The sequence below is a fragment of the Odontesthes bonariensis genome, chromosome 6 (genome assembly GCF_027942865.1).
Source record: "Odontesthes bonariensis isolate fOdoBon6 chromosome 6, fOdoBon6.hap1, whole genome shotgun sequence".
In the NCBI taxonomy this organism is placed as follows: Eukaryota; Metazoa; Chordata; class Actinopteri; order Atheriniformes; family Atherinopsidae; genus Odontesthes; species Odontesthes bonariensis.
In genome coordinates, this window is record NC_134511.1 from 8,175,004 (window position 1) to 8,199,048 (window position 24,045).

At 40.5% G+C, this 24,045-nt stretch overlaps 1 protein-coding gene across 1 annotated transcript in view; it reads left to right on the forward strand.

The window, feature by feature from the left end:
* The window catches only part of fras1 (Fraser extracellular matrix complex subunit 1), a 286,644-nt gene that overhangs the window by 197,398 nt on the left and 65,201 nt on the right, over nucleotides 1-24,045 (forward strand). Inside the window, exons 29-33 of the mRNA XM_075467236.1 lie at nucleotides 11,341-11,500; nucleotides 11,650-11,828; nucleotides 18,912-19,028; nucleotides 19,795-19,909; nucleotides 22,407-22,544. Of these exons, the coding sequence (XP_075323351.1) occupies nucleotides 11,341-11,500; nucleotides 11,650-11,828; nucleotides 18,912-19,028; nucleotides 19,795-19,909; nucleotides 22,407-22,544 (709 nt within the window). The remainder of the gene's footprint in view (nucleotides 1-11,340; nucleotides 11,501-11,649; nucleotides 11,829-18,911; nucleotides 19,029-19,794; nucleotides 19,910-22,406; nucleotides 22,545-24,045) is intronic.

A 24,045-nucleotide genomic window follows, 5' to 3' on the forward strand; every position in this document is an offset into this window, starting at 1 on the left:
GACCTGTATCTGATCAGCACAGATTAGGGCTGAACGATATGGACAAAATTTCATATCTCGATATTCATGCCAGATATCTCGATATCGATACGGGTTCGGTGAAAACCAAGCATTTTTCAGAAAAATAAAAACATCATAAAACAAAAGAGTGCAGTTTTATTGATTAATTTTCGCCAAGCACGACCTGCACAACACCTCGCTCTGGTCGACATCATCCTTTCTAAATCCAAAATACCTCCAAATAATGGAGGATGATTTATGTTTTGGCACAAAATTAGATTCTGCACTGCCACCGGCCGAATTATCTTCCGCGCTCATGTCACTTTTCTTTCGTTTCTTTCGTTTTGATTTCGCCGTGAATTCCCCGTGAATGTGTGTGGCTGTGTGCGTCTCAGTCTACTTCTCCCTCACTCCCACCCTCCTATGTTTGTCATTGGTTGGCTTCAGCTGTCGATCCCAGCAAGCGTGAAATAAGCTTTGTGGTTGGCTGGCGGTGGGGTGCGTTCAAGCGCAATCTTATAAGTAATGTTTATTGTGACTGCTGGAGCTGTATAAGCAGGGCGAGCGCGGGGGAAATATATCGTTTATATCGTTGCTTTTTCGAAATTACTTTCTTGAATGTTCATATCTCGATATAGATACGATAACGATATATATCGTTCAGCCCTAGCACAGATCGGATTTTTTCAAATCCGATCCAGGCCACTTGGATATGTGGTCCTAATTCCGATACATATCTGATCTTTTGCCATGCGACTGCAGTCTGAACGGCCAGGGCGCATTTATCCGACCTACGCGTCTGAAAAGCCGCTCACATCACAGTCCCACCACTCCTGGCTACGACGACGCACCCAAACGTGTCTTTGGATAGACGATGCCACTGCCCCACAAAAGGCCAGAACCAAAAGCCTAGCTCTTTTTCTTTTTAATATCCTCTTTAAAATTATGCCGTGATTAATGTGCTGGCTCCGGCTGGACAACAACTTTAAAATCGCAATATATGCATTCCTACTCTTACCATCCATGTTTACTTCCGCAAACACTGGGCACGCTCGCTGCGTATGAAGTCATCGTACGCTTTTCTGCGCATGCGGGATAGTATGGGGCGGTAAGCCGTTCACACAGCAGGCCACATACAGGTCACATTTAATTGCAATGTGAACGACCTCACAAAAAAAAAAATCCGATTTCACAAAAAAATATCGGAATTGAGCATCAAGGCCTGCAGTCTGAACGTAGCCTAAGGAGCTGCCGCTAGTCAACCCAGTCTCATGACAGAATGTGTGATATCTACATTGGTCTCTGTGTCAAATGTAGTTTTAACAGTAAACGCTCACAAATTATACATTGACTGCATTTCCCTGTAGATACTAAGCTAACATGGCCTGCATCATCACATGTTCATCTCCATACACAATGACATTTACGTGCCACATTTTACCATGTGCATCTAAACATCCTTCTTACATATATTCTACAAGTTTAACACTGTTTATTTGACCCCAAACACCTTTTGAAGAGGAAGGAGGGGATGCTGGAACTCCCATGCGAGAGTCTGAGAGCCATTTGGCACAATATTTTGTACAGTCCTTTTGCCTTTCTGCTTTTCTTTGCCTTCTTTCTCACTCATCTTTCATCACTATTGTACTGTTGCCTCCATCTCCCGAAAAGAACAGAGTTAACACATTTTACCACTCGTGAGTCACAACTTCTATCATGTAACACGTATGCTGCCCTGGAGAAATCTCACAGTTGAGAACCACAGATTGTGGAGAAACTAACCTGTTACACGTCTTTTTGGTGGGACTGAGCAGTGCTGGTCTTCAGGACACCACCAACAGGTGCAGAGCATATTCATTCCGTGAGAGATGGGAACACGAGCACAGATCGTTTTGATTGCTTCTCATGCCATTTCATCTCCCCAACATCCTGACACTGAATTTGTGTTTCTCAGGCTGATAAATCAGGAATGTATGAGCTCTGTTGGAGCACTGTCTGTGTCACAATAACAAACTCTAAAACTCAATGTCTGAATACGTGATGCAAATATTACTTGGATGCGTGTAGAATTTGACATTTGATATGAACTGCTCTTTCTTTTTTTCATTTTTGTTTTCATTTAAAAAGGAGAACAGACATAACAATAACAACAACAGTAACACCACCCCGGCTCAGACACGCACAATGAAATTAGAAAAAGAAACCTGTGACATTAGTAAGCACACATACGCATAAATGAGTGTATAAACAAATGTGCAGTAAAGCTAGCAGTTATTTGTCATCTGTCCTGGTCTCATCCAGGGAGGCAAGGAAGGGCCCCCAAATAGCCAGAAACTTTTCCACTGAATTAGTCCTTCTTAACATGAGTCTTTCCATCTGTATGACTGAAGCCATGTCAGCCAACCACCTCTAAAAGCAAGAAGGGGAGATGTGGACAGGCAGGCCTGCTGTGGTCTGTGAGCAGCCAAAGATGTAAATGTAAATGTATTTTATTTATACAGCCCCTTACAGACAATCCTTACGATGTACCAAAGTGCTTTACAGCAGGTAATAAATAAAGAGAAGAATAAGTAAAAACAAATCAAAACAATAAAAGAACAGTGAAAGCAATAAAATATAACAAAATCGAATAAGATAAAAGTGTCATCATACTACTGGGCATTAAAAGCAATCCTAAATAAGTAGGTTTTTAGCCCAGATTTGAAGATGGCATGTTCAGCCTCCGGTTGGGAGGGTCTCTTATAGGCCTTGGAGAACCAGTCAAATATTTTGTCCCAGAGTCCAGTCAGCAAGGGACAGAACCAGAAGGTGAGAGACAGTGTGCCCTCCGACACTTTACACCCGTCTCACAGCGGTGAGACAGAGGGGGCCATCCTCTGCAGTTTGAGTTTGCAGTAATGAAGACGGTGAACAACTTTGAATTGAATCAGCTGATGTCTGCTGTTAACCGAGCAAGATTGTACCATAGCCAAAGACTTCTCCCATGTTTCTGCAGACAGCTCAATGCCTAGCTCTCCCTCCCCAGCCTCCCTCCCCCTGTCCGTGGCAGCCCCGTTATGAACCGCTCTCTCTGAGATGATAAAAACACAGTGAGTCTTATTTTCCCAGTAATTCTACATTTAGAAAACATGGTCTTGAATATATAATTCCTCCCAGTACATTGCTCTAAATGTGACCCCCTGACGGACCGACATAAAGCTGTCATCTAACGTTTTTGGCACGCATTGCACTCCTCTAAACCGCTTTAATTGCATCAACTTAAGTATTCATCACTCTGCTTCTACTTGACATGTCCCCACAAAATGTTCTGTTGACTTTCCTGGAGGCACAGACTGATCCTCATAGCTTCACCACCAAAAGAGAAAAAAAAAGCAGGTCAGGCCTTCAAAAAAACGGCAGCTGTCATCCCTCCTCTGTCTTCACTTCTGGTGAGCTTTTTATCACGAGGCCCCAATTATCTTTCAGCAAGCGTCGGCCTCTGTGACGGAATCAGAGGGAAGGGGTTTAGTGGATGTTTGGCATAAGAGAAACTTTGTTAAGTATCCAAATACACATGTAAACTCAGACAAAGAACACATGGTATGAGCTCCTCTCAATGTTGAAGATGTCTCAAGATGATGAGTGTTTGTGTAGTCTTTGTACAGAGGACTGCAGGTAAAAACGTTTACTTTTCTTCTTGTTAGTAGCAGCTGGGTTACCATATTTTCAGAGATACTTTCCGATGTTATTAAACCGCCCTCCTTATTCATTGTTTGCCATTCAAAGGTTCGTGCCAGCAGCAGAGGAACCTTTCCACTGTTTCTGCTTACACTGTAGCACAGTTTCAATTTTGTTGGGCAACTCTCGTTTGTCTGGCTGTGCGCAGTCTGAGCGCTTCAGGCTAAACTCCTCTGCCTCTTCTCCTTCTGTAAATCAATAACATCCCACACACACTCGCACATAGCAGCATTCATTTTCTGTAAAGGGTCCTCACGCTGCAGTCCGTCATGCATTGGCCGGGACCGGGTGGACAAGGTGATGGGGAGCTTATGGAATGTCCTGGATTTGTGTGGTGGGCTTTCGGATGAGTCCCAGCGGCATCATTAACCTGCTTCCTGCTTGTTGCCTCCTGTTTGATCTACACAACATCATACAGGCATGTAAACACAGAGGAAGGACATATAGGGAGCTCAATGGTGTGCTGCGTCGGGTCACTGGTGTGCAGGGAAAAAAAAAAACAAAGAAGGGGAGATACATTTATATATCACTTGAGTGTGTTTATTCTGAGATCAATACTTAAACATGGCTCCAAGGAACATACATTCTGATATTGAGTATTAAAGTCTGAAAACACAGTGACACAGTCACAGACTTTTCTGTACTTCTTTAGCAGACAATTTTTTTTTCCTCGAGCAACTAGCAAGTGAGGATCAACATTTAAGCTTTAACAGGAGATGAGGTGACAAGTGTGAAGCCAAAAAGGGATGCTCCTGCTCTGATGGTGCTCTGTAGCTCATTTCACCATCTATAAGACAACAATCTCTCTTACAGCTTTGCTGCGAGGTACACGGTGGTTGAGAAATAGAACAGTTTATTCAACAGGGTGTCATAAGTGACTTGAATGCAGTTCGGGTGGTCATGGGTAGTCAGTGGAGGTCAATGAGTTGTAAAGTGCCGTATGTCACACCATTCTGGACCATAGAATTTCACTTACAATTTCTCCTCATTGTTGGCAACTTTGTAGCTTGTGTTGAATGTAGCAGCATGCTGCATGAACTTCCTTTTCAGGAGAGTTGCCAGAACAGCGCAAGCTCTAGATTTCTTTCCCACACCTCTGCAGACCAGCCACAGGTGCACTGGAAAAAAATGCACCTCCAAAAATAAGTTAAAAAAAACAACAAATACAAGACTTTTTGCTTGAAATAAGCAAAAAAAAATCTGCCAATGGAACTAGTGAAAATCGGCTTGTCAAGATTTCTTGAAATAAGATGTGATATTTAGGACTTTTGAGATAAAAGTGATGTTGAAATTAGCTTAAAAACCTCTTCTAATGTAAAAAAAAAGCTTGTTTCATATGATATGTGACTCAAAACAATTTGTTTTCAAGACTTTTTCATTTAACAAGATATTCGAGATGTATTGTCTTCAAACAAGTCCCTATATCTGGCTGAAATAGAACTTGTTAGGCAGTTGTGTCTTATATTAAGTGTAATGAGGTATTTTGACTAGAAATGAGACAAATATACTTGGTAAGACTTTGATTTTTACCAGTGTGTGAGCGGCGATGTCCAAGTCCTCTGACGTGTAAACTCAACCAAAATCCTTTAGAGACATTATAGCCGTTGCCATGTTAAAACTAAATCTGTATGAGTGGTTGTGAATCTGTTATTCTTTGAAAAGCATCAACTGTAACTTTATCTGACACTTAGGCTACGGCTACACGGAAACGAAACGAGGTTTTTTTTTAAAACGGGTACGAAAATTCTTGCAACCACACGGCAACGCTGCTGTAAAGACTCAGGTCCAGACGAAAACGGATGAAAACGATGAAACGATGCAGTACACACGCCACTGTGTCACGCCACGCTGTGAGACAATAGAGAAGTCTCACAGCGTCAACGTTTGACTGACGCAAAAACGTTTTCGCTGTAATAATGGAAACGAAACGACCTCGTTTTCAAACTTTCCCACTCTGGAACCCGTTCTCAAAAACTATCGTTTTGGGGTAGTGGGAACGCCGGCTCCGTGTGGCCGCGACAGCGAAACGATAAGAAAAAGTATCGTTTACAGTGAAAAACGTTTTCGTGTAGCCGCAGCCTTAAAGCTAGCAACTTTGTGGTTTCTTTAAGATACACCTTCTGAATTCTGAAATCTACATTTTTGTTGTGCAAGACTTCAGGGCACATGACTCAGAACTTTGAATTCTACACTTCTTGAATGGCTATGCTAGTTGTTTAAATGAGCACAGTTTATTAATCTATTCATGGAAATAAATCCATCTGTAGTTTCACTCTCTTATTACTCTCTCGTATTCTCTGTGTAGCCTCTCTGTGTAGAAATACTGATGTATAATTTATGGGCCATATTTCCCGGGAATGTGACCCGATTTTTCTTTTGTCTGAAGCAACGTGACTGACCCGCCGATGCAACGCGGTCATAGAAGGATGACTTCTGTCATGATATCCAGCTCTTTTGTAGTCCTGGTTGAAGTGATGGATGGAGGGGCAAACTTTATATTGTGATGGATGGACTGCTGAACTGTAATTGACTCTGAGAGAGGTCTATCTGTGGGTGATATCTGGCAGAGATGAGCAGAGATTTGTGCAGAGACTGTGGGTTCATCTGGCAGGAGTCACAAGTTGAACTTCAAAAAACGCAGCCATGTGAGCACAAAAGTTAATATAGATGTGTAAAGTTTTTCTAAAAGCTTTCTTTTTCTCTCTGCTGTACTGTGCACAGCGAAGAACGGCTTAATTGTTTTGTGTAGTTTTCTGAAGTGTCGTCTGAGCTCTGGATATTTAAAGTTTTAACACCGTCTCAAAGCATCCAGGTGGGAAAGATGACTTAGAAACTGCACGTGAGTGTTGAACTTGTGCTTGATAAAATAGGAGAAATGGTATGGAATAGGTCAGTTAAAGATGAAAAAATAAACTCTCTCAAAGAGCTCTTGAACCGCGACTGCTCTCACAAAGCTCAGAGATAAACCCAGAGCGATTATTAACTGTCCCTGAACTTTAACAGACGTAAGCCAGTGAGTCCTCAGTTTTCAGAGCGTGGCTCTCTGTGGCAGTCTCTGTAATGCCGAGCCCACCGTCCAGGCAGCAACAGCGACTGCCGGTGCCAGGCCGTGTCGGTACAATAGGCTCTCTGAAAGCTGGATTACTGAGCTCCAAAGCAGGAGGCTAATCAGGGCCATAATGAACCTCTGATGGATGGACTTTGTCTTGATGAGGCCTGAGCTCTGAGCTGAGTGGGAGCACGGCAGAATAGGAAGCAGGACCTTTGGCTTTCAATTACTGTCTCAGGGAGAACTCTTTGAGCCTTTGAAAGACCCTCTGGCTCCTCTGTTCCCCGGCAGAAATTGAAGCGATTTTTTTTTTTTCTTTCTGATCCGACATCCAGCTTTGGAGAAGTAATGACTTGGCTCTGTTGTCAAGGAGACGATTGAGGCTGAGTGGTTATACCTGTCTTCTGCTCCGTACTTATCCTTATGCTTACTGAAATAAATCACTATTTGTTCTTTTAATGATTCATCATCTTCCAAGTCTAAGATAAGACGTAGGGACATAAGTCTTGTTGCTTTTAAAAGAAAATTCAAGGATCTTTCTACTCAGTTTCATATTTCACATCATACTCCACAGTGAATTATGTTCCAACTAGCATAAACTGAAATGCAGTATATAAGATAAAACATGCCAACTGTTTATCTCCCGACAATGACCACTGGGATGCCAGTGGTCATTGTCTAGCCTCCTGGAGGTGTCGTGGGCCCAACTAGACGAAACACTGACGAAAGGAGGTTCCCACCTGATGACCCCAATGATATGTTGGTCAGCACTGCTCACTGGTCTATATAGGGAGTATAGGGAATTACTCACTGAGTCTTTTTTGAATCTTTTTTTTATTTATTTTTTTTTTTCTTTAGCACAAGTTTCTTGTGTTTACCTTGAACCCGTAGATAGTTTTTTAGGAAGACTGTATGTATAAATGTTATTTATTTATTAATTTTAAGACCGGAATAGTTTTGTTATTTTGTTGCTGCTTAGTGCAGCCTGGAAGTAGTCAGCATGGGGAATAGGGACTTGATTCAGTGTGATAGGAATGGATAATGTCACTGCAAGTCTTAAAGGTTATAAGTGAAGGACAAGTCCAAGTAAACTGAGGAGCCTTGGGGGATCTTTAAGGTTGGAAAACTTGATTTATTTAAAAATATGAGCTATTTCCTTGCTTCGCTGCATTAAAGTTGACTGCACGGTGTGAATATGATAGTCACAAATGTAGGTCTTACTGTAACATGCTGTATTTCTTATCAAAATAAACACAAATCGAGATTTGAGTGTTTTTAGTCTGCAGGTTGAAGTAAAATCTTTTTTCTAGAGCTGGGCAACGATTAAAATTTTTAATCTAATTAATCACATGATTTCCTTGATTAATCACGATTAATCGTATTTGTACGCAAAATCCTCAAAATCCAAAAGTACTGTATAGCTTTTAGCATTTAGCTTTATTTGAAATGTGCTGCCATATGAATGAAAGTGCCATAACATTTGTTGTGCAAACACACTTTTAACATCAGCATCTTTCTGTAGTTTTTATGTAGAAGCCTCGCTCCACTGTCTGTTTCCTTGAATGACTTGCTGCTATCAGTTGTGTGTTTTGCCTTTAAGTGATATTTTAGACTGGAACTACTACGCTGAGAAGACAATTCAACTTGGCAGTGTTTACAGATGACTTTGGTTCTGTCGACTCCGCCGTCTGGAAGAACTTTAAAATGAAAATGGCCGAGTAAAAGTTCCGTACCCTTCTCCATGTTTGGTGGACCCGCCGATCACTTTCTTTTCTGGTTCCGCAGCAGGCGACAACAGACTTTTACAAAATAAAAGCCTGTGAGCAACAGACTTTTACAATAATAAAATAACTAATAAAACAGGGGTGGTCCGTGGCGTAGTGGGTTGAGCAGGCGCCCCATGTACAAGAGGCTATAGTCCTCGCTGTAGCTGGCCCCAGTTTGAGTACCGCATCGGACAGCCCTGTGCTGCGTGTTGTTCCCCCTCTCTCTACCCCCTGCTTCCTGTCTCTCTGAACTTTCTTATCCATTAAAGGCACAAAAGCCCCCAAAAAATTATATATATAAAAAAAAAAAAAACCTGCGTTAATGCCCGATAAAATATTTATCGGCGTTAAATAACTAACGAGTTAACTGACCCAGCCCTACTTTTTTCATTTCAAATCATTTTGCAGTCACTTATTACTTCATTTTGACTTGTTAATTGGAGTTGAACTTGTATACTTATAGTAGTAAAAACTCCTTTCATTGTATGTTCTAATAAGTTAATAATGTTGATTCCTGTTTCTAATGTGCAGAATGCAAGTTTCCTCCCCCTGATGTTTAATGCATATCTGCAGAGTTCCTCTCAGTTTTCCACCTTTTCTAGACCCTGGTCGAGTCAATTCTTATTACATCAAGCAAACTTGTTTTCTTCCACCCCCCCAGTTGTCCAAAACAGAGACAATTGCATGAGCGTTTCACTTCCTTTGCACCTGTTTGAAGGAGATTAAACTCTTTAATGGCACGACACAAATCCCACATGAAGAAGCTCATTAGATTTTAGGTTATTGGAAAATTACCGCAGAGGCTACAGCTGCACATCAGAAGTAGTTCTGAATAAAATTGTAAACTCAACCAGGACCCTGTGGCCTGCTGCACGGTGAAGAATGTGCTGCTTTCGGCTTTGAATGTCCTTGAGAGCTCTCGCTGTTCATCCTGAGAGTGTGATAATCTCCAGGACGATGTGGTCCTGTGAGTTAACAGCCTGCCATGCTGACTTATGTGTTTTCTCTTCCTCGACTGCTTGTCTGTGATTCTTTGCCTTCTGCTGTTGCCTCACTGAAATAGTGTGATTTGGATCAGCCGAGCAGCAGACGGGAGAGCCACAGATGGTCAGTGTGTTGTTATCTGCAAACTCAGACTGCCACACATGTAATACACACTCAGTCTCTCACACACCTGTTCACTCTTTTGTATGTTTTACTACAGTGTTAATGCTACCGATTGTCTCCTGTAGCAAATGGTCAACTCTAGGAGTGTGTGTGTGTGTGTGTGTTTGTGTGTGTGTGTGTGTGTGTGTGTGTGTACAGCCAAAAACTTTAAGAAGAACTCTGTAAAGACCTTCCTCCAACCATGAAAATTGTTTTGTCTGAGGAGATGCTTCGTATTCCAATCATGCACATTATAGTTCTGTGACTATCTTAGATAGATAATTATTTTCGAACATGTATAAAAAAAAATGTATGTAACTATTTATACATGCAAAAGAAAGAAAAAGAGAAATTTAAAAAAAATTCAATCACATAAAGTTCTTATACGTAACAAAACACCGCACATTGTTCGAAAAAGGAATGGGAAGAAGTTTCCCACCCTTTTTTAACTACTCTTCAGTTTGTAAATATCCTACCTATATAAATATATGCCATATATACACTTCCTAAATATCTATATAAATATATAATCAGAAAAATAAATATATACTACACACATATCCTTGTAAATATAAATGTAAATATGAATATATATCTATATATATATATATATATATCTATATATAAATATATAGATATATATATATCTATATATATATATATAGATATATATATATAAAACTCCCCATAAATAAAATTATACCATATACTAATTAAATTACAATATAACAATTAACCCTATTCTATTCATATATTTATCCCTCATCGTCCTCCGTTAACATACTTCCTCTTCCACGTATTTGTTTAAAAATATTTTTTGTTCCTTTTTTTTTAAACAGAATTATATTTTGCACTTTGTTTTATTTCTTTCTTTCAGTCAGTAAGAAACAGCCATCTCATGTTATTCATTATAAAGATTTACTGCTGAGTCAGCAACTACAGCGCATAATCAAGCACTCTTGGTGATTTTATTTACTTTATTAGCTAGTTTCTTAGGTTTTGTAAATGTCCCCAGGAAAAGGAAAATTAATCACAATGAGATAGTTTAAAATCTAAAACATTTGGATGTTATTTTAATACATTACAGGTTTGCCTCATGGACAAAACTTGTCATACTCGTTTGTATTTAGAAGCAAGTTGGCACTGTGAGTTAAAGGTCTATTTTCTAAACTCCTGTGACAGTCGTAGGTGTTTGCTGAAGTAGCCTTGAGCGTCACTGAGTCATCCACCGTTCCCGTGTGCTCCCAACATCGAGTTCTTCTTCTTTCTTCTCCAGCAAGGAGAACTTTGCCCTGGATCAATACGGCATCACAAAAATAACTTTGAACACGTAGCTGCGTCGTCAGTTCACAGAGCAAGAAAAGCAGACTGAACCTTTTGTAATACTGGTCAATAGAGCTGATGTCAGCTTGGAGCTCAGGTGACATCGCTGCTGATGGAGCCAGTTTCTCAACAGGCACCTGGAACTCACCAAGCTGAGGTCACAATAGACCCAAGGAAAACAAAGACCAACTAATAAAAGAAGATAAACCAACAACTTTGTTTCAGTTATGCATTTAATCTCATGTAGAAATGGGTTTGCAGGAAAATATCTCGTGCATGAAAGATTATGCTTGATGGAAGTCGCTGCCGTCTGATCCTTGTGGGTTTTTGTTTTTCCAGTCTCTGGGCCCTCCTCACATGCTGTCCCGACCTCTGACCTGGGTGAAGGAGGGAGGCATGGTGCAACTGGACAAGAAATACCTGCAGACAGACTATAAGGGAGTCAGCACCGATGACATCGTCTACACCATTCTTGTCTCAGAGGGGCAACCTAAATATGGTATAAACTCGTTCACTTTGAGAACATGCTGTTTTATACATCAAAGATGTTGATATTCAATCCCTAATTTTTTTGACATGTTGGATAATATTGCTAAAAGGTCTAATAACTTTAATGAACATTTGATCACCTCCAACCTGTCTGTGCAGGCGAGGTGGTGCTGGTGTCCATGCCAGCTGACAGCCCACCAGAAGGGTGGCATCCCTCCCTAATGGACGACCAGGGTTTTACTCCCACAACTTCGTTCACCCAGCAGGACGTCAATGACGGCACAGTCTGGTACCACCACTTTGGCATGGGTAGCCACAGCGACTCCTTCCAGTTCCAGGTCAGAATCGATTCTTTCTACCCAAAGCTGCATAACATGATTCAGCCCGAAACAGTGATGATAGAAATGGATTCAAATCAAAGTCATTTACTCTCTCTGAGACTCTTTGTTCCATAAAGTGAGTCCCTGTGAAGTCTAGATGGGGAAAACTTCAAGAGTTTTCTCCACTGAATATATTATACTATTCTATATATTATACTGAGTATTTCCTGCTGACAAGAGCCATAGCCATAAGAGAATATTTCAGTGTAGATTCTCCATCATCCAGGCCATGCTAAGTGCTTGAAACATTTATAATTAAACTAATAAAGAGCTGATTGCTATTTATTTTGAAAGTCTATCAACCATGTTTTTTTTCTCAATTTCAGTTCCTTTATTATTTAAAATTTATTTTGTTTTACATTGGCTTTTGAATCCCTAATTGCACTGAACCAGTGGCACTTGTTATATTTTTATGGTTATGATTGTTTTACTGGTGCACAATTTTTTAAATAAATAGGTAATTCAGTACATTTATATCTGATTGTTTGTTTTTTAAAAAATAGGAAAGAAATGTTTAAGTCAAGTCTGATGTTGCCTTGCACAAAAGAATGATCCCAGTCTTGTCCACACAATGAAACTTACCGTTTGTTACCATAGTTACGCGCCGTTTTTCTGTATCGGTATCGGATCGATATTTGCCGATACCAAACCTCAGATATCGTTATCGGAGGTGAAAAAAGCGGATCGGTGCATCCCTAGTTTTCTTTTCCCCATACGTGCATGAAGTCATACGTGCAAATTCATACTGCACTCTAAGAAAACCTTAGGGGGGCAATTAGAGAGAGGAGGAGAAGAGGGTGACAGAGGATATACAGACTCATACTTTCACTCTCCCTCCTGCAGTTTCTGACCTTTCCAACATCTCTTTCTCTGGTCCTGTATCCTTTTTATAATCGTGTGAAACTGTGTTGTTTATAGGAAGCTGTAAAAAGTGTTCTTCGGTCTTTACTTTTTATTTGAAAAGACAGTCTGTTCGGCCATCATTCAGCCATTGCTTTGAGCGCCAACAACTTAAGAGTTTACTGTGTAATAATGCAGCCTATGCTTTGTCAAGATCTCTGCTGGCATATCATCTTAGTTTATTCACTGTGGATTTGTCCACATCAGTCCAAACATTTTTATTTGGATGATCACTGATAACACGAAATTATTTGCAAATTAACTCCCAATCGCACTAAATTTGATGAGCATTCATCAGTGTTTTCATGCCTCTTTCTGCTTGATTTCACCTCAGCTGAAAGTTGTTTTCCTTTCAAAGTTGCCCTTATATAGACTCGTGCCAAACTGTGAGTCTAATTGGCAGCATATAGGATGTTTTTAGGCAAAATACCAGCCAATGTTAGCAATGTTTTCTGAAAAAAGCATCATATGGACCCGTGTCCATGTCCACGAGAGAAAAGTGCAGGCAGGACACCTCGAAGCACATAGTGCTTAAATATCTGTGACAACAGATTGTTTCACCATTAACCGCAAACAGAGGACACTTGCCTTCATACTAACAACTGAATGAGCTCGTCTTAATGCGGTGTGACAGCCGAGGTGCATGGAGGCGTCGGTGTGGGACATGTCTTGTGTAAGAGCCACTGCTTGAAGGAGCCCGACTCCAGACTAATTATAGGTTTGTCAAGAAATGATTTTGAGCGGGTTTATTTTCAAATGGCTTGCAGTGCAAGAGCACAACTTTCAGAGAGACAATCAGCCCTGCAGAGATGGGCTTCTTGCCTCCTGCTGGGAATAGACAGACAGCGAGAATAAGTTTATCTCCTATTTTTCCTGGTTACGAGGATGAGAGTTTCTGCCCGTGACTGACTGCCATAATATAAAGCGACCTTTATGACACCAGCACCATTCTGAGGTAGCATGAGATTTTAAACGCATAAAAAGGACAGATTGCTCTGACAAAATGGGCCAATATCGTGACAACCATGCCGTGGTTGATTCTTACAAAATTGCAATAAATCTAAAAAACGTAAATTGTCTTTTGAATTTCTGTGAGATTCATTGATGACATAATCATAAAATCCTATCTCATAGTTTGGATTAGACTTAAACTGACCATATTTCTGAATGATCATACCTGTTATTTTTACACTGGTTGTGGGTTTCTGCTCTCCGTATTTGACAACATCAGCAGCGTGGTATTAAAAGTTTTAAGTTAACATCCCTCGATAAAGAGAAATTACAACTACTGTAAAGATACTGTACCAGACATCAGAGACTGCTAACTTAACTCGGGACAGTCCCTGGAAGTGTTTACGCTGTTAGCTTGAGTCACACTGAATTCCTGAATCATTTAATTCAATATTAAATATGCTGAGAAATTACTCGGTCCCAACGCTGCCCCTGACAACAAATTGCTTGCCAAGTTGAAATGGGTAATTGCATGGCCTGATGGGTCTGAGAAGTGCAGTGTTTATACACAGGAAAAGCCTCATGATACAGGAGCAGAGTTTTTGCATTTAGGGATAGGGTGCTGCAGGGATTATGCTGCTATTTTAATGTCCTGGGGTCCTTTAAGGCTGGGATCCCCTTGAAATATTGAAAATCCATCGATTAATTTTTGCGTTTTACATTGCCTACTGCACTGGAAAAAATCTAAATCTTACCAAGTATATTTGTCTCATTGAGTATCTCATTACACTTGATATAACACAATCGCGTAACAAGTACCATTTCAGCCAGATATAGGGACTTGTTTTAATACAATACATCTTGAATATCTTGTTAAGTGAAAAAGTCTTGAAAACATCTTGTTTTGAGTCATATTTCACATGAAACAAGCTTTTTTTTTTTTAAGCTAATTTCAAGATCACTTTTAACTCAAAAGTACCAAATATCACATCTTATTTCAAGAAATCTTGACAAGCCAATTTTCACGAGTTCCATTGGCAGATTTTTTGCTTATTTGAAGCAAAAACGTCTTGTATTTGTTGTTTTTTTTACTCATTTTTGGAGGGACAAATTTTCCAGTGTGATGTGTCCATCGGTGTATGAATGTATGTGAATGTGTAGAAGAAAGCAGCCTGCATATGGACTAAGACGTGCTGTATGAGTGTGTGAGTGTGTGAGTGAATGGGTGAATGTGCCATGTAGTGTAAAAGTGCTTTGAGTGTTCAGCTAGACTATAAAAACTATAAGTGTTCTACAAGTATAGACCATTTATCATATCAGACATCAATCATTTGGAAGTTTACATACAGTCTTGTCTTTTAGTTTCAGTGTTGAATTCTATGTTTTTGACCATATATATAAAAGGTGTTTGTGTTGAATCATATCTGTAGCATAACCAGTAATTTACTGCAGCAAACACCACCTTGGATAAATCCAGCTGACTTCATCAATTCTCATGACAGCACATTACTTGCGATCGGTGGCGCTGACTCCAGGCTTCATGCTGCTGCCACATTACTTCTGACTGACAGAGCCGACTAAAAGTTCCTGAACTTTCTTTACCCAAAATACAGCTGGTGTGACAGGAACAAGCAGCAGCAGAAGAAGTAAATTGGGACAAAAATTGGATTTGGAATGAAGGAGCATTGCCTCTGCTGTTGCATGCGTGTTCGATGTAAAAGGAGAAAATAAAGAGTTGCCGGGGCAGAACTGGTGCTTTTATTCGAGGGAAGACACCAGTGGGGATTAAATTTATCTAACAGCTTCTCCATCACTTTTTAGCAATTCAATTAACATAATGTTAACTTCTAATTTAAATCCTAAGCTGCTTTATTAGCCCCTAAAAGTACTGAGGTCAGAAGCCAAAGTCTGAGCTCTGGAAAGAGGCTGGAAAGAAGTATACGCTTGATGAATGCTTTCTTTTTCTTTTTTTAAATGTTGAGCAGGTGTAGCTATTAGTGCTCACCATCCTCAGATAAAAAGCAGCAAACCTAACAAGGACCTCTGGAGTGTGAATTATCACTCTTGTGAATGTCCTGCACTTTTATAGCACCTTTTAACCTCAGTAGTTCAATAAAGTGCTTTACAGTGTTTTTTCTGGCCTGTCAGGACAAAGGCAGAAGTCGGGTGTTGCTGTTGGAGCATCATAAAACTTTAATGGTGGCGGTCGTATGTGGATGGGTCAGCTAAGTGTGCAGCTCGATGGATGGCACCTCTGACCTTTTGCCTGCCAACTGTCAGGAGTGGTTTCTTTTAACAAAGGTGATGATCTTCCCTTGACACCGGAGACCAGCTAAGCAATGACTAAAATCTTGTAGCTGTCGACCTTGTGTGGTTTATTGCCTCATTTTATTGCAGTTAGGTCATACGCTGTGATGTCACTCAATGGTTTGTGGACAACTGTGTAACACAAGTTTTGGCATTATGACTGTCATCTCTTTGTTTATTTTGAATGAGAATAGACTAGGGATAGGAATCGAGAACCGGTTCTCCAAGAAAAAAACCGTCTCCCAGCAGTTCGATTCCATGGAATCTTTAATGGTAATGATCCCGTTTATAGGCTCCACTAACGTCTGACGAATTTACGCGATGACGTCATGCACACGCTTCGTATTTTTGGGTCAGAATGTTTCCAACATGGCGTTGAGGCAGAAGAGCTCCAAAGTTTGGATATATTTCACTAAAAGGACAATACTAGGGCCAGTTGCAACATATACAGAGCTTTAAAGTCTCTAAAGTCCTAACGTAAAACTTCCCGGCCCTGTTGCTTGTAATAATGTTAGCGACATACTGTATGAACAATTTCCACCTGATATTAACATTTAGTTGACGAGGACTGCAAGAGTGAGACATGCTCAGAGGCAGCAGGCTCAGAGGCAGCAGGCTCAGAGGCAGCAGGCTCAGAGGCAGCAGGATCAGAGGCAGCAGGGTCAGAGGCAGCAGGCTCAGAGGCAGCAGGCTCAGAGGCAGCAGGGTCAGAGGCAGCAGGTTCAGAGGCAGCAGGCTCAGAGGCAGCAGGCTCAGAGGCAGCAGGCTCAGAGGCAGCAGGGTCAGAGGCAGCAGGTTCAGAGGCAGCAGGCTCAGAGGCAGCAGGCTCAGAGGCAGCAGGGTAAGAGGCAGCAGGTTCAGAGGCAGCAGGTTCAGAGGCAGCAGGCTCAGAGGCAGCAGGCTCAGAGGCAGCAGGCTCAGAGGCAGCAGGTTCAGAGGCAGCAGGCTCAGAGGCAGCAGGCTCAGAGGCAGCAGGCTCAGAGGCAGCAGGGTAAGAGGCAGCAGGTTCAGAGGCAGCAGGCTCAGAGGCAGCAGGCTCAGAGGCAGCAGGCTCAGAGGCAGCAGGGTAAGAGGCAGCAGGCTCAGATGCAGCAGGCTCAGAGGCAGCAGGCTCAGAGGCTGTAGCTACCCCTTTCATCGAGACAGCGAAAGTAAACTGACAGAGGCGAAAATAGATCTAATGTTGGTGCACACTTGAAATTAAAGTGCTACTGCAACCAAAGCCATGTGTACTATATATAAAACTGGAAATGAACCGATAAGAGCAGTGGTTCTCAACCGGTGGGGGGGCGCGGACACTCTCCCGGGGGGGCGCGAGTAGACTACAGGATGAGGGAAAAAAAAAAAAATCGGGAAAAAATAAAAATCGGAAAAAATAAAAAATCACGAAAATTCCCTCCTCGAAAATGCAAGAAGTTGGACTATTGTTTGACTAGTTTCATTTCAAATTTACCAGGGGGTAGTATTTTGAGCCTGCGACGTCACGTAACGTCACATAACGTAACGTCACGTCACGTAACGAAACGTAACTTAACGTAACGTGTCGTGGGGGTGGGGCCATGAAGGGGGAGGGGTGGTGTCGGGAGGAGGGGGGACCCCAACTGCAATGAACCATCTTAGGGGGGGCCCCGCTTGCAAAAGGTTGAGAACCCCTGGATAAGAGAATCGATAAGGAACTGAATCAATAAGCGATATCGATAATGGAACTGGAATTGCTAAATTCTTAACAATTCCCATCCCTAGAAAAAACAAATGAGAAGTAGATCTAAGTATTATGGAAATAATGCACCCTCCCCAGTGCATTGAGAAGGAAGCCTTAATAGATACTGTGCTTTATTGTCAAGTCAAACTAAGGTTTGTGGAAAATATTGAAACCAAGAGGGAAAACAGAGGCTTGAAAAGATGAAGTAGAGTTTACAGATTATGTCGCTGCTAATTAAATTCACGATGAGGCCAATATTTTTTAAGATAATCTAAATTTCTCACTTTCAACATTTTTTTTCTACTAATGCAAATAAAATATTGGCGTATAAAGATGTGCAAATAGTCGCATTCTGTTTTTTTTAATTCACATCTTAAACTGTGTCCGTGATTTATGTGCCGTCAGAAAGGGGCGTGTCAGTACACATTTCATGGAAATGTGGAATATGCTAAAAATAACCGTAACAAAACAGAAACATGAACGCAACAAAAATATAATCAAAGAGTATTGTTTTTTTCAGTGTCCTTCAATCAAATTCCATTTTATTTGTATTCATAGAACTGTATAGAAACAAGGCAATAACCAGAGTGAAACCAGAGTGAAATGTTGCTTTCCACCCTCCTTAGTGAAACAGTATTTTCAGTCGGCTAAAGTCGGCCATAACTCAGCCTGCAGTGTGCGTTTTTCTGTTCCTGGCTTAAAAGCAATCTGTTGGTGAATAAAACTTTATTCATCCCTTCATACTTTTTTTTTATTTCAAACCTTTTTGCAGCTATCAGAAATTTAGCTAAACTAATTGGAACATAACACAGAATTTTACTCAATTTGTTGTCTTTTTTATGTTATTGGGATGAAGACAGTGATTTATGAAAAGAAATGCGTTCTATCTCTAGTCCCTGCGCTGTGGCCTGATGTCATGTTCACTACCTGCTGTCATAGTGATGGGAGCTTTTTTTCCCACATCTGCTGTATCTTACTGCTGTCAGGAGCTCGTCATCAGCCGTATCGCATAGTAAGGAATCATGGAACATCTAACAATATGCAGTGGAGAGATGTTTCTAAAGATCGTGTGAATTGATTTCGGAAATCAAGCTTCAAGATGAGAGATCACACTAAGTATAAGATGAAGATGAAAGAAGGGGTAAACATCTTTTCTTCCCCCTGTGGGTTTGTATCTTCAGGTGTCTTCAGAAGTGTCCCAGGTTACACAAAGCGATGCCCAGACCTTCACCATAGGAGTCCTGCCTCAGATCCCAGGATTCCCACAGCTGGCTTCCGACTGCGACCTGCAGATCACGGTGAGGAAAAAGAAAATTGCAAACTTACTCGAGCGTCATGAAAACCCCTTGCTTGTGCACGCTGTCCTGGAAAACAATTGGTTATGAAGGAAACTTTGGTCTTTATGTTGTTTTTATCCTCCAGTATCCCACCGCAATAACAAACGTACAGAAAGAAAATTAAATAATGCAAAAACTTCACATTTAAAGTAAAAGAGGAGAATTTTGACACATTATTTCTAAATTTTAGAATCCCGATTAATGTCAGATTTAACTTAATTTGCTAAACACTTTAAATTTAAAAGTCAAAATATCTCATTACATGTAATATAATACACAACCACCTAACAAGTACTATTTCAGCCAGATATAGAGACTTGTTTTAAGACAATACATCTTGAATATCTTGTTACGTGAAATAGTCTTGAAAACATCTTGTTTTGAGTCATGTCATATGAAACAAGCTTTTTTTTTTTACATTTGAAGAGTTTTTTAAGCTAATTTCAACTTTTATCTCAAAAGTCCTAAAGATCACATCTTATTTCAAGAAATCTTCACAAGCCGATTTTCCTTAGTTCCATTGGCAGATTTTTTTTTTTTGCTTCTTTCAAGTAAAAACATCTTGTATTTGTTGTTTTTTGACTTATTTTTAGAGGGGCATTTTTTCCAGCTCTGCAGATATGATCACATGAGTCTGACCAGAGTCGTACGGTTTTGTTAATGTTGTTTGCTTGTACTCTCAACTCAGCTCAGCTTGTGTTTGTTGTTTTTGTGCGTGCGTGTGCAGGCGCTGGAAGATAGGGTGACAGAGATAACACCTTCAGCTCTGTCGTTTATCGATTCTGAGACTCCCAACGAGAAGCTCATTTACAACATCACCAAACCCCTCCTGCCAGGACAAGGTAACACACACACACACACACACACACACACACACACACTGAGCTTGTGAGATTAAAAAGTTTTTCACTGCATTAAATATTAGAAAAGATGACAGGGAATTTATTTCCACTGTGAGCAGGTGATGAGGATGTTAATGGAGTGACTTCTGCTACGAAGCCAGATTTTCAGCAGAATCTTCACCAAACTAAATTAATAAAGTACAATTTTTTTTAATGTGGACTTTGACATGCATTATTCTGGTTTCCTTTTTTTGCTGAATTCAATGCGCCGTTCAGAGTTAAACACATTAATTTCAGCAGAGGGCCATCTGTCAGACTGGTGCATCACTTTCAGCTCTCCTTCTAATGACACGGAAAAACAATTTGCAAAGGGCCTTATTCATCAGCTAATGGACTGATACATTTGTGTAGAGACATTCTAAACAGTCAGTGAGGAACAGAATGAGTTGAAGTTTTTTTTTCCCTCTGCTGGATCAACGTCTCAGTTTCTGATACACGTGTTCATGCACCCTTTGATCCCAAGAACTCAGACAGTAATTTTAATTTGTTTATCCCCCGTGTTCAAACAAAGTCACAGCTCTATCCAACAGTCAAAAAAAAGTCTTTCCTGAACGCTGTTCTTGACGTTGATGATTATGAGGTGAAGTAACCTGCAAAGATGATACAACCCAACTTATGCGAGGCTGAAATATGAGTCAGGGCTGCAAAAATCCCTCTAGACGCTTTGCATCATTTGATCTCACGCAGTTGTTTTTCTTGGCTATATCAAATGAAGCAATCCTGTGAAAATACTACCTTATTGCGATGGTTGGAAGGTAAACGAAAGTAAACAATGAAAATGAAAAAAAAAAAATGGCAACAAAAGTGAAATATGTTGTTGTGAGTTTAAGGAGTGCACATCCTGGTTTTTTTAGCACTTTATTTATAGACCTTTGTCAATTTACTGAACACAAAACCATATACCAATCCAGCCCACCCACTCCCACAAGGCAAAAACAAACAAAAAAAACCCAACAACATGTTCTTACACCTGCATATTCCTAGTTACATGGATATACTCATACTCACGCACATATAACCATACAATACATATATCCATGCTTATAAATACAAAAGCATACAGAAATATACACATGTACCCATATGTAAGTGCATACTCGCAAGTACATATGCATCCGATCCACCCAAAAGGAGAACATAGATAAATAAATAAACAGCTAGCATATGTAGGCTCTCATAAAGTAAATTCCTGCACAGAAGACATGACGGGGGAAATTCATCCTGTTGTTCTGATGGTAGCTTATTAATTATGAATCACAGTTAGAATGACTGCAGGAAGAAGAAGAAACGAGCGTTGCTTTAAAAGCTCTTAAATTTGCAGCAACAAGAAATTTAGGGATTACTTTACGTGCTTTCTTTACATAGAAAAATGCTCACTTGTTGTATTCAGATAATTCAATCAGCTCGGATCATCTCGTACACTTCAGGTCATTTCACTCAGGTTGGGGATGCAAAAACGATTATTCCACCAGACCCCTTAGAGGTTATTGTTTTATTCAAATAACAGCGTGTGCAGCTTTCTTTTACTGCAGGACAGCTGGCATCCAAACATGAAAGTAAGAAAGCAATGTCTTCCAATGACAGAAAAAGGAGAGCATTTAATACAGCCTACTTTAAATTAAGACCCTTAATGCATACATTTAAGTTCTTTGATGGTTCTCAAACATTTTTGTAAGGTAGATAATGCAAAGGAAATGCAGAGGATATCAAAGAACGAATAATACATGATTTTAATGTGCTCAGGATTTTTGCATTTATAAATCTTGCATGTTATTGTTTATTATTGTTTTTACATTATTCTTATGTTTTATGCCTTATACTTCGTGTTGTTATTCATGTACAGCACTTTGTTTCAGCCACGGCTGTTTTAAAGGGCTTTATAAATAAAGTTGAGTTAAGTAAACTAGGGATGCACAGTATCGGTACGATACCATGTGCGTGTACTCAGTATTAATTAAAGTGTTCCAACACTACAGAACCGATACCAGCGTGACAGGAGCTTGATTTTCCTGCAATGTGTTTGTGAAAGTTAAAATGTGAAAACAATATGTTGCACTAAAAGTAGTTTTATATGACTAAAATGCACAAAGTGCGGTTGTATTTGGGTTGAATAAAATAAAATAAAATGTGTTTAATTGTAAGAACTGTTATGGCCTTGATTAGTACTTATACCGGTACTCAGTATCGACAAGTAATAAAAGGTAAGTACTTGTACTTGTACAAGGTTTAAAAAAAAGTGGAATAGGTGCATCCCTAATGTAAACATGCTTGACGGTAATCTTACCAGGATAGCTTTGGTCTTGTATATTTAAAACAGCTCATTTAATTAGATTTTTTTTTTAACAAAGATTGGATATTTCACTGATTCTTCTCAGTTTTCCTCAGCTGTAGGAATTATACAGCAGGACTAAACTCCGTCTCCTGTGTTTGTTTTCAGGGGCCATTGAGAATCGGCACAGACCGTACACAGCAGTGAAGCTTTTCTCTCAGGCCGACGTCAACAATGGCAACATCATTTACAGACCTCCAGCAGCTCCGTCGCACCTCCAGGAGCTCTACCAGTACTCCTTCATCGGTGCGGTTCACACGCAAACTGGCACACACGCATGCAGCTAAAGCCTCACCTAGCATACTGCGTGATACCATTCATAAACATTAATAGTAGAATTAATGTACAGTGCAGTTAAAGGGATAGTTCGCCTCTTTTGACATGAAGCTGTATGACATCCCATATTAGCAACATCATTTATGAACATTTTCTTACCGCCCACTGCGTCCTGAGAGCCGAGTTCCAGCCTCGTTTTGGCGTTGACGAAGGTAGTCCGGCTAGTTGGCTGGGGCTTAAAAAATAAAGCGTTTTGCTTCTCAAAACAATGTGCGTTCAAAAGAGTAATACATTTGCATCACAAAATCGTTCTCCAGGAAAAAGTCAGACTCAAACCAAAGTGCAGGCCGAGCAGTAAACACCGTAACAGGTGCGTCTGTCGGCAGGTGGAAGCAAGCAGTGAAATGAAGGGAGAGAAAATAGCACCAAGCGATTGTGAGGTCTGACTTTTTCTGGATGAACGATTTTGTGATGCAAATGTATTACTCTTTTGAACGCATATTGTTTTGAGAAGCAAAACGCTTTATTTTTATGGTCCCAGCCAACTAGCCGGACTACTTTCATCAACGCCAAAACGAGGCTGGAACTCGGCTCTCAGGACGCAGCAGGGGGTAAGAAAATGTTCATAAATGATATTGCTGATATGGGATGTCATACAGCTTCATGTCAAAAGAGGAAAACTATCCCTTTAAACTTACCTTTATCACCCACATGCATGACTGCTATGGCTGCTGACCCCCTGAACCTTACAGTTGGAATTCTGTTGAAAGGCTTTTCTTTGGAAGATATTTCCATGAAGGGAGTTTTTTTTGTTTTGCCATCAAACAGAGATGTTGATTTTCCTTTTTTAGCAATCCTTCGAGTAACACAAATGAAGACACAAACAGACACACCAGATGGTTTGTTTCACTGAATCATTTTGGAGGTCGGCCATAGAAGCCGTTTGGAAAAGGGCACTTTCAGAGAATACTTGGCGGGGGGTTGGACGAAGCATCAGGTGTAAACAGATGCTTCAGTGGGCTCTCTGAGGGCTGATGGGGACTGGGGAGCTCTTCAAAGGACGGAGCTTCTTCTCTGGTTGCATTTGCTCTATAGACGGAATCACCAAAGTGATACTCAAACCAAGAAGTGGTCCCCAAAGAGGAACTTATAAAAGAGTTCTTTGCGTCTATAATTGGCCACAGTTCCTGCGTGAGAAGTGTGAACCCAGAAAAGATAAAGAAGCAGTCTGCAGTTTGAGATGATTTATTGCCATGAGAAAACTTCAGCTTAATCAGACAGACCAAGTTGAACCAGTAAATAGGGGCCACTGTGATTCATTGCCATCACACGCACACAGATTTACACATCATCACGATCTTACAAGAATCACGCTGCTCAAATCCTCCAGGATCCTTCTTCTGTGTCTGTTCCATGTAATTGACAGAGGGCAATGACCATCTAAAAATCTGTTTTCAATCTTCTTGTGATC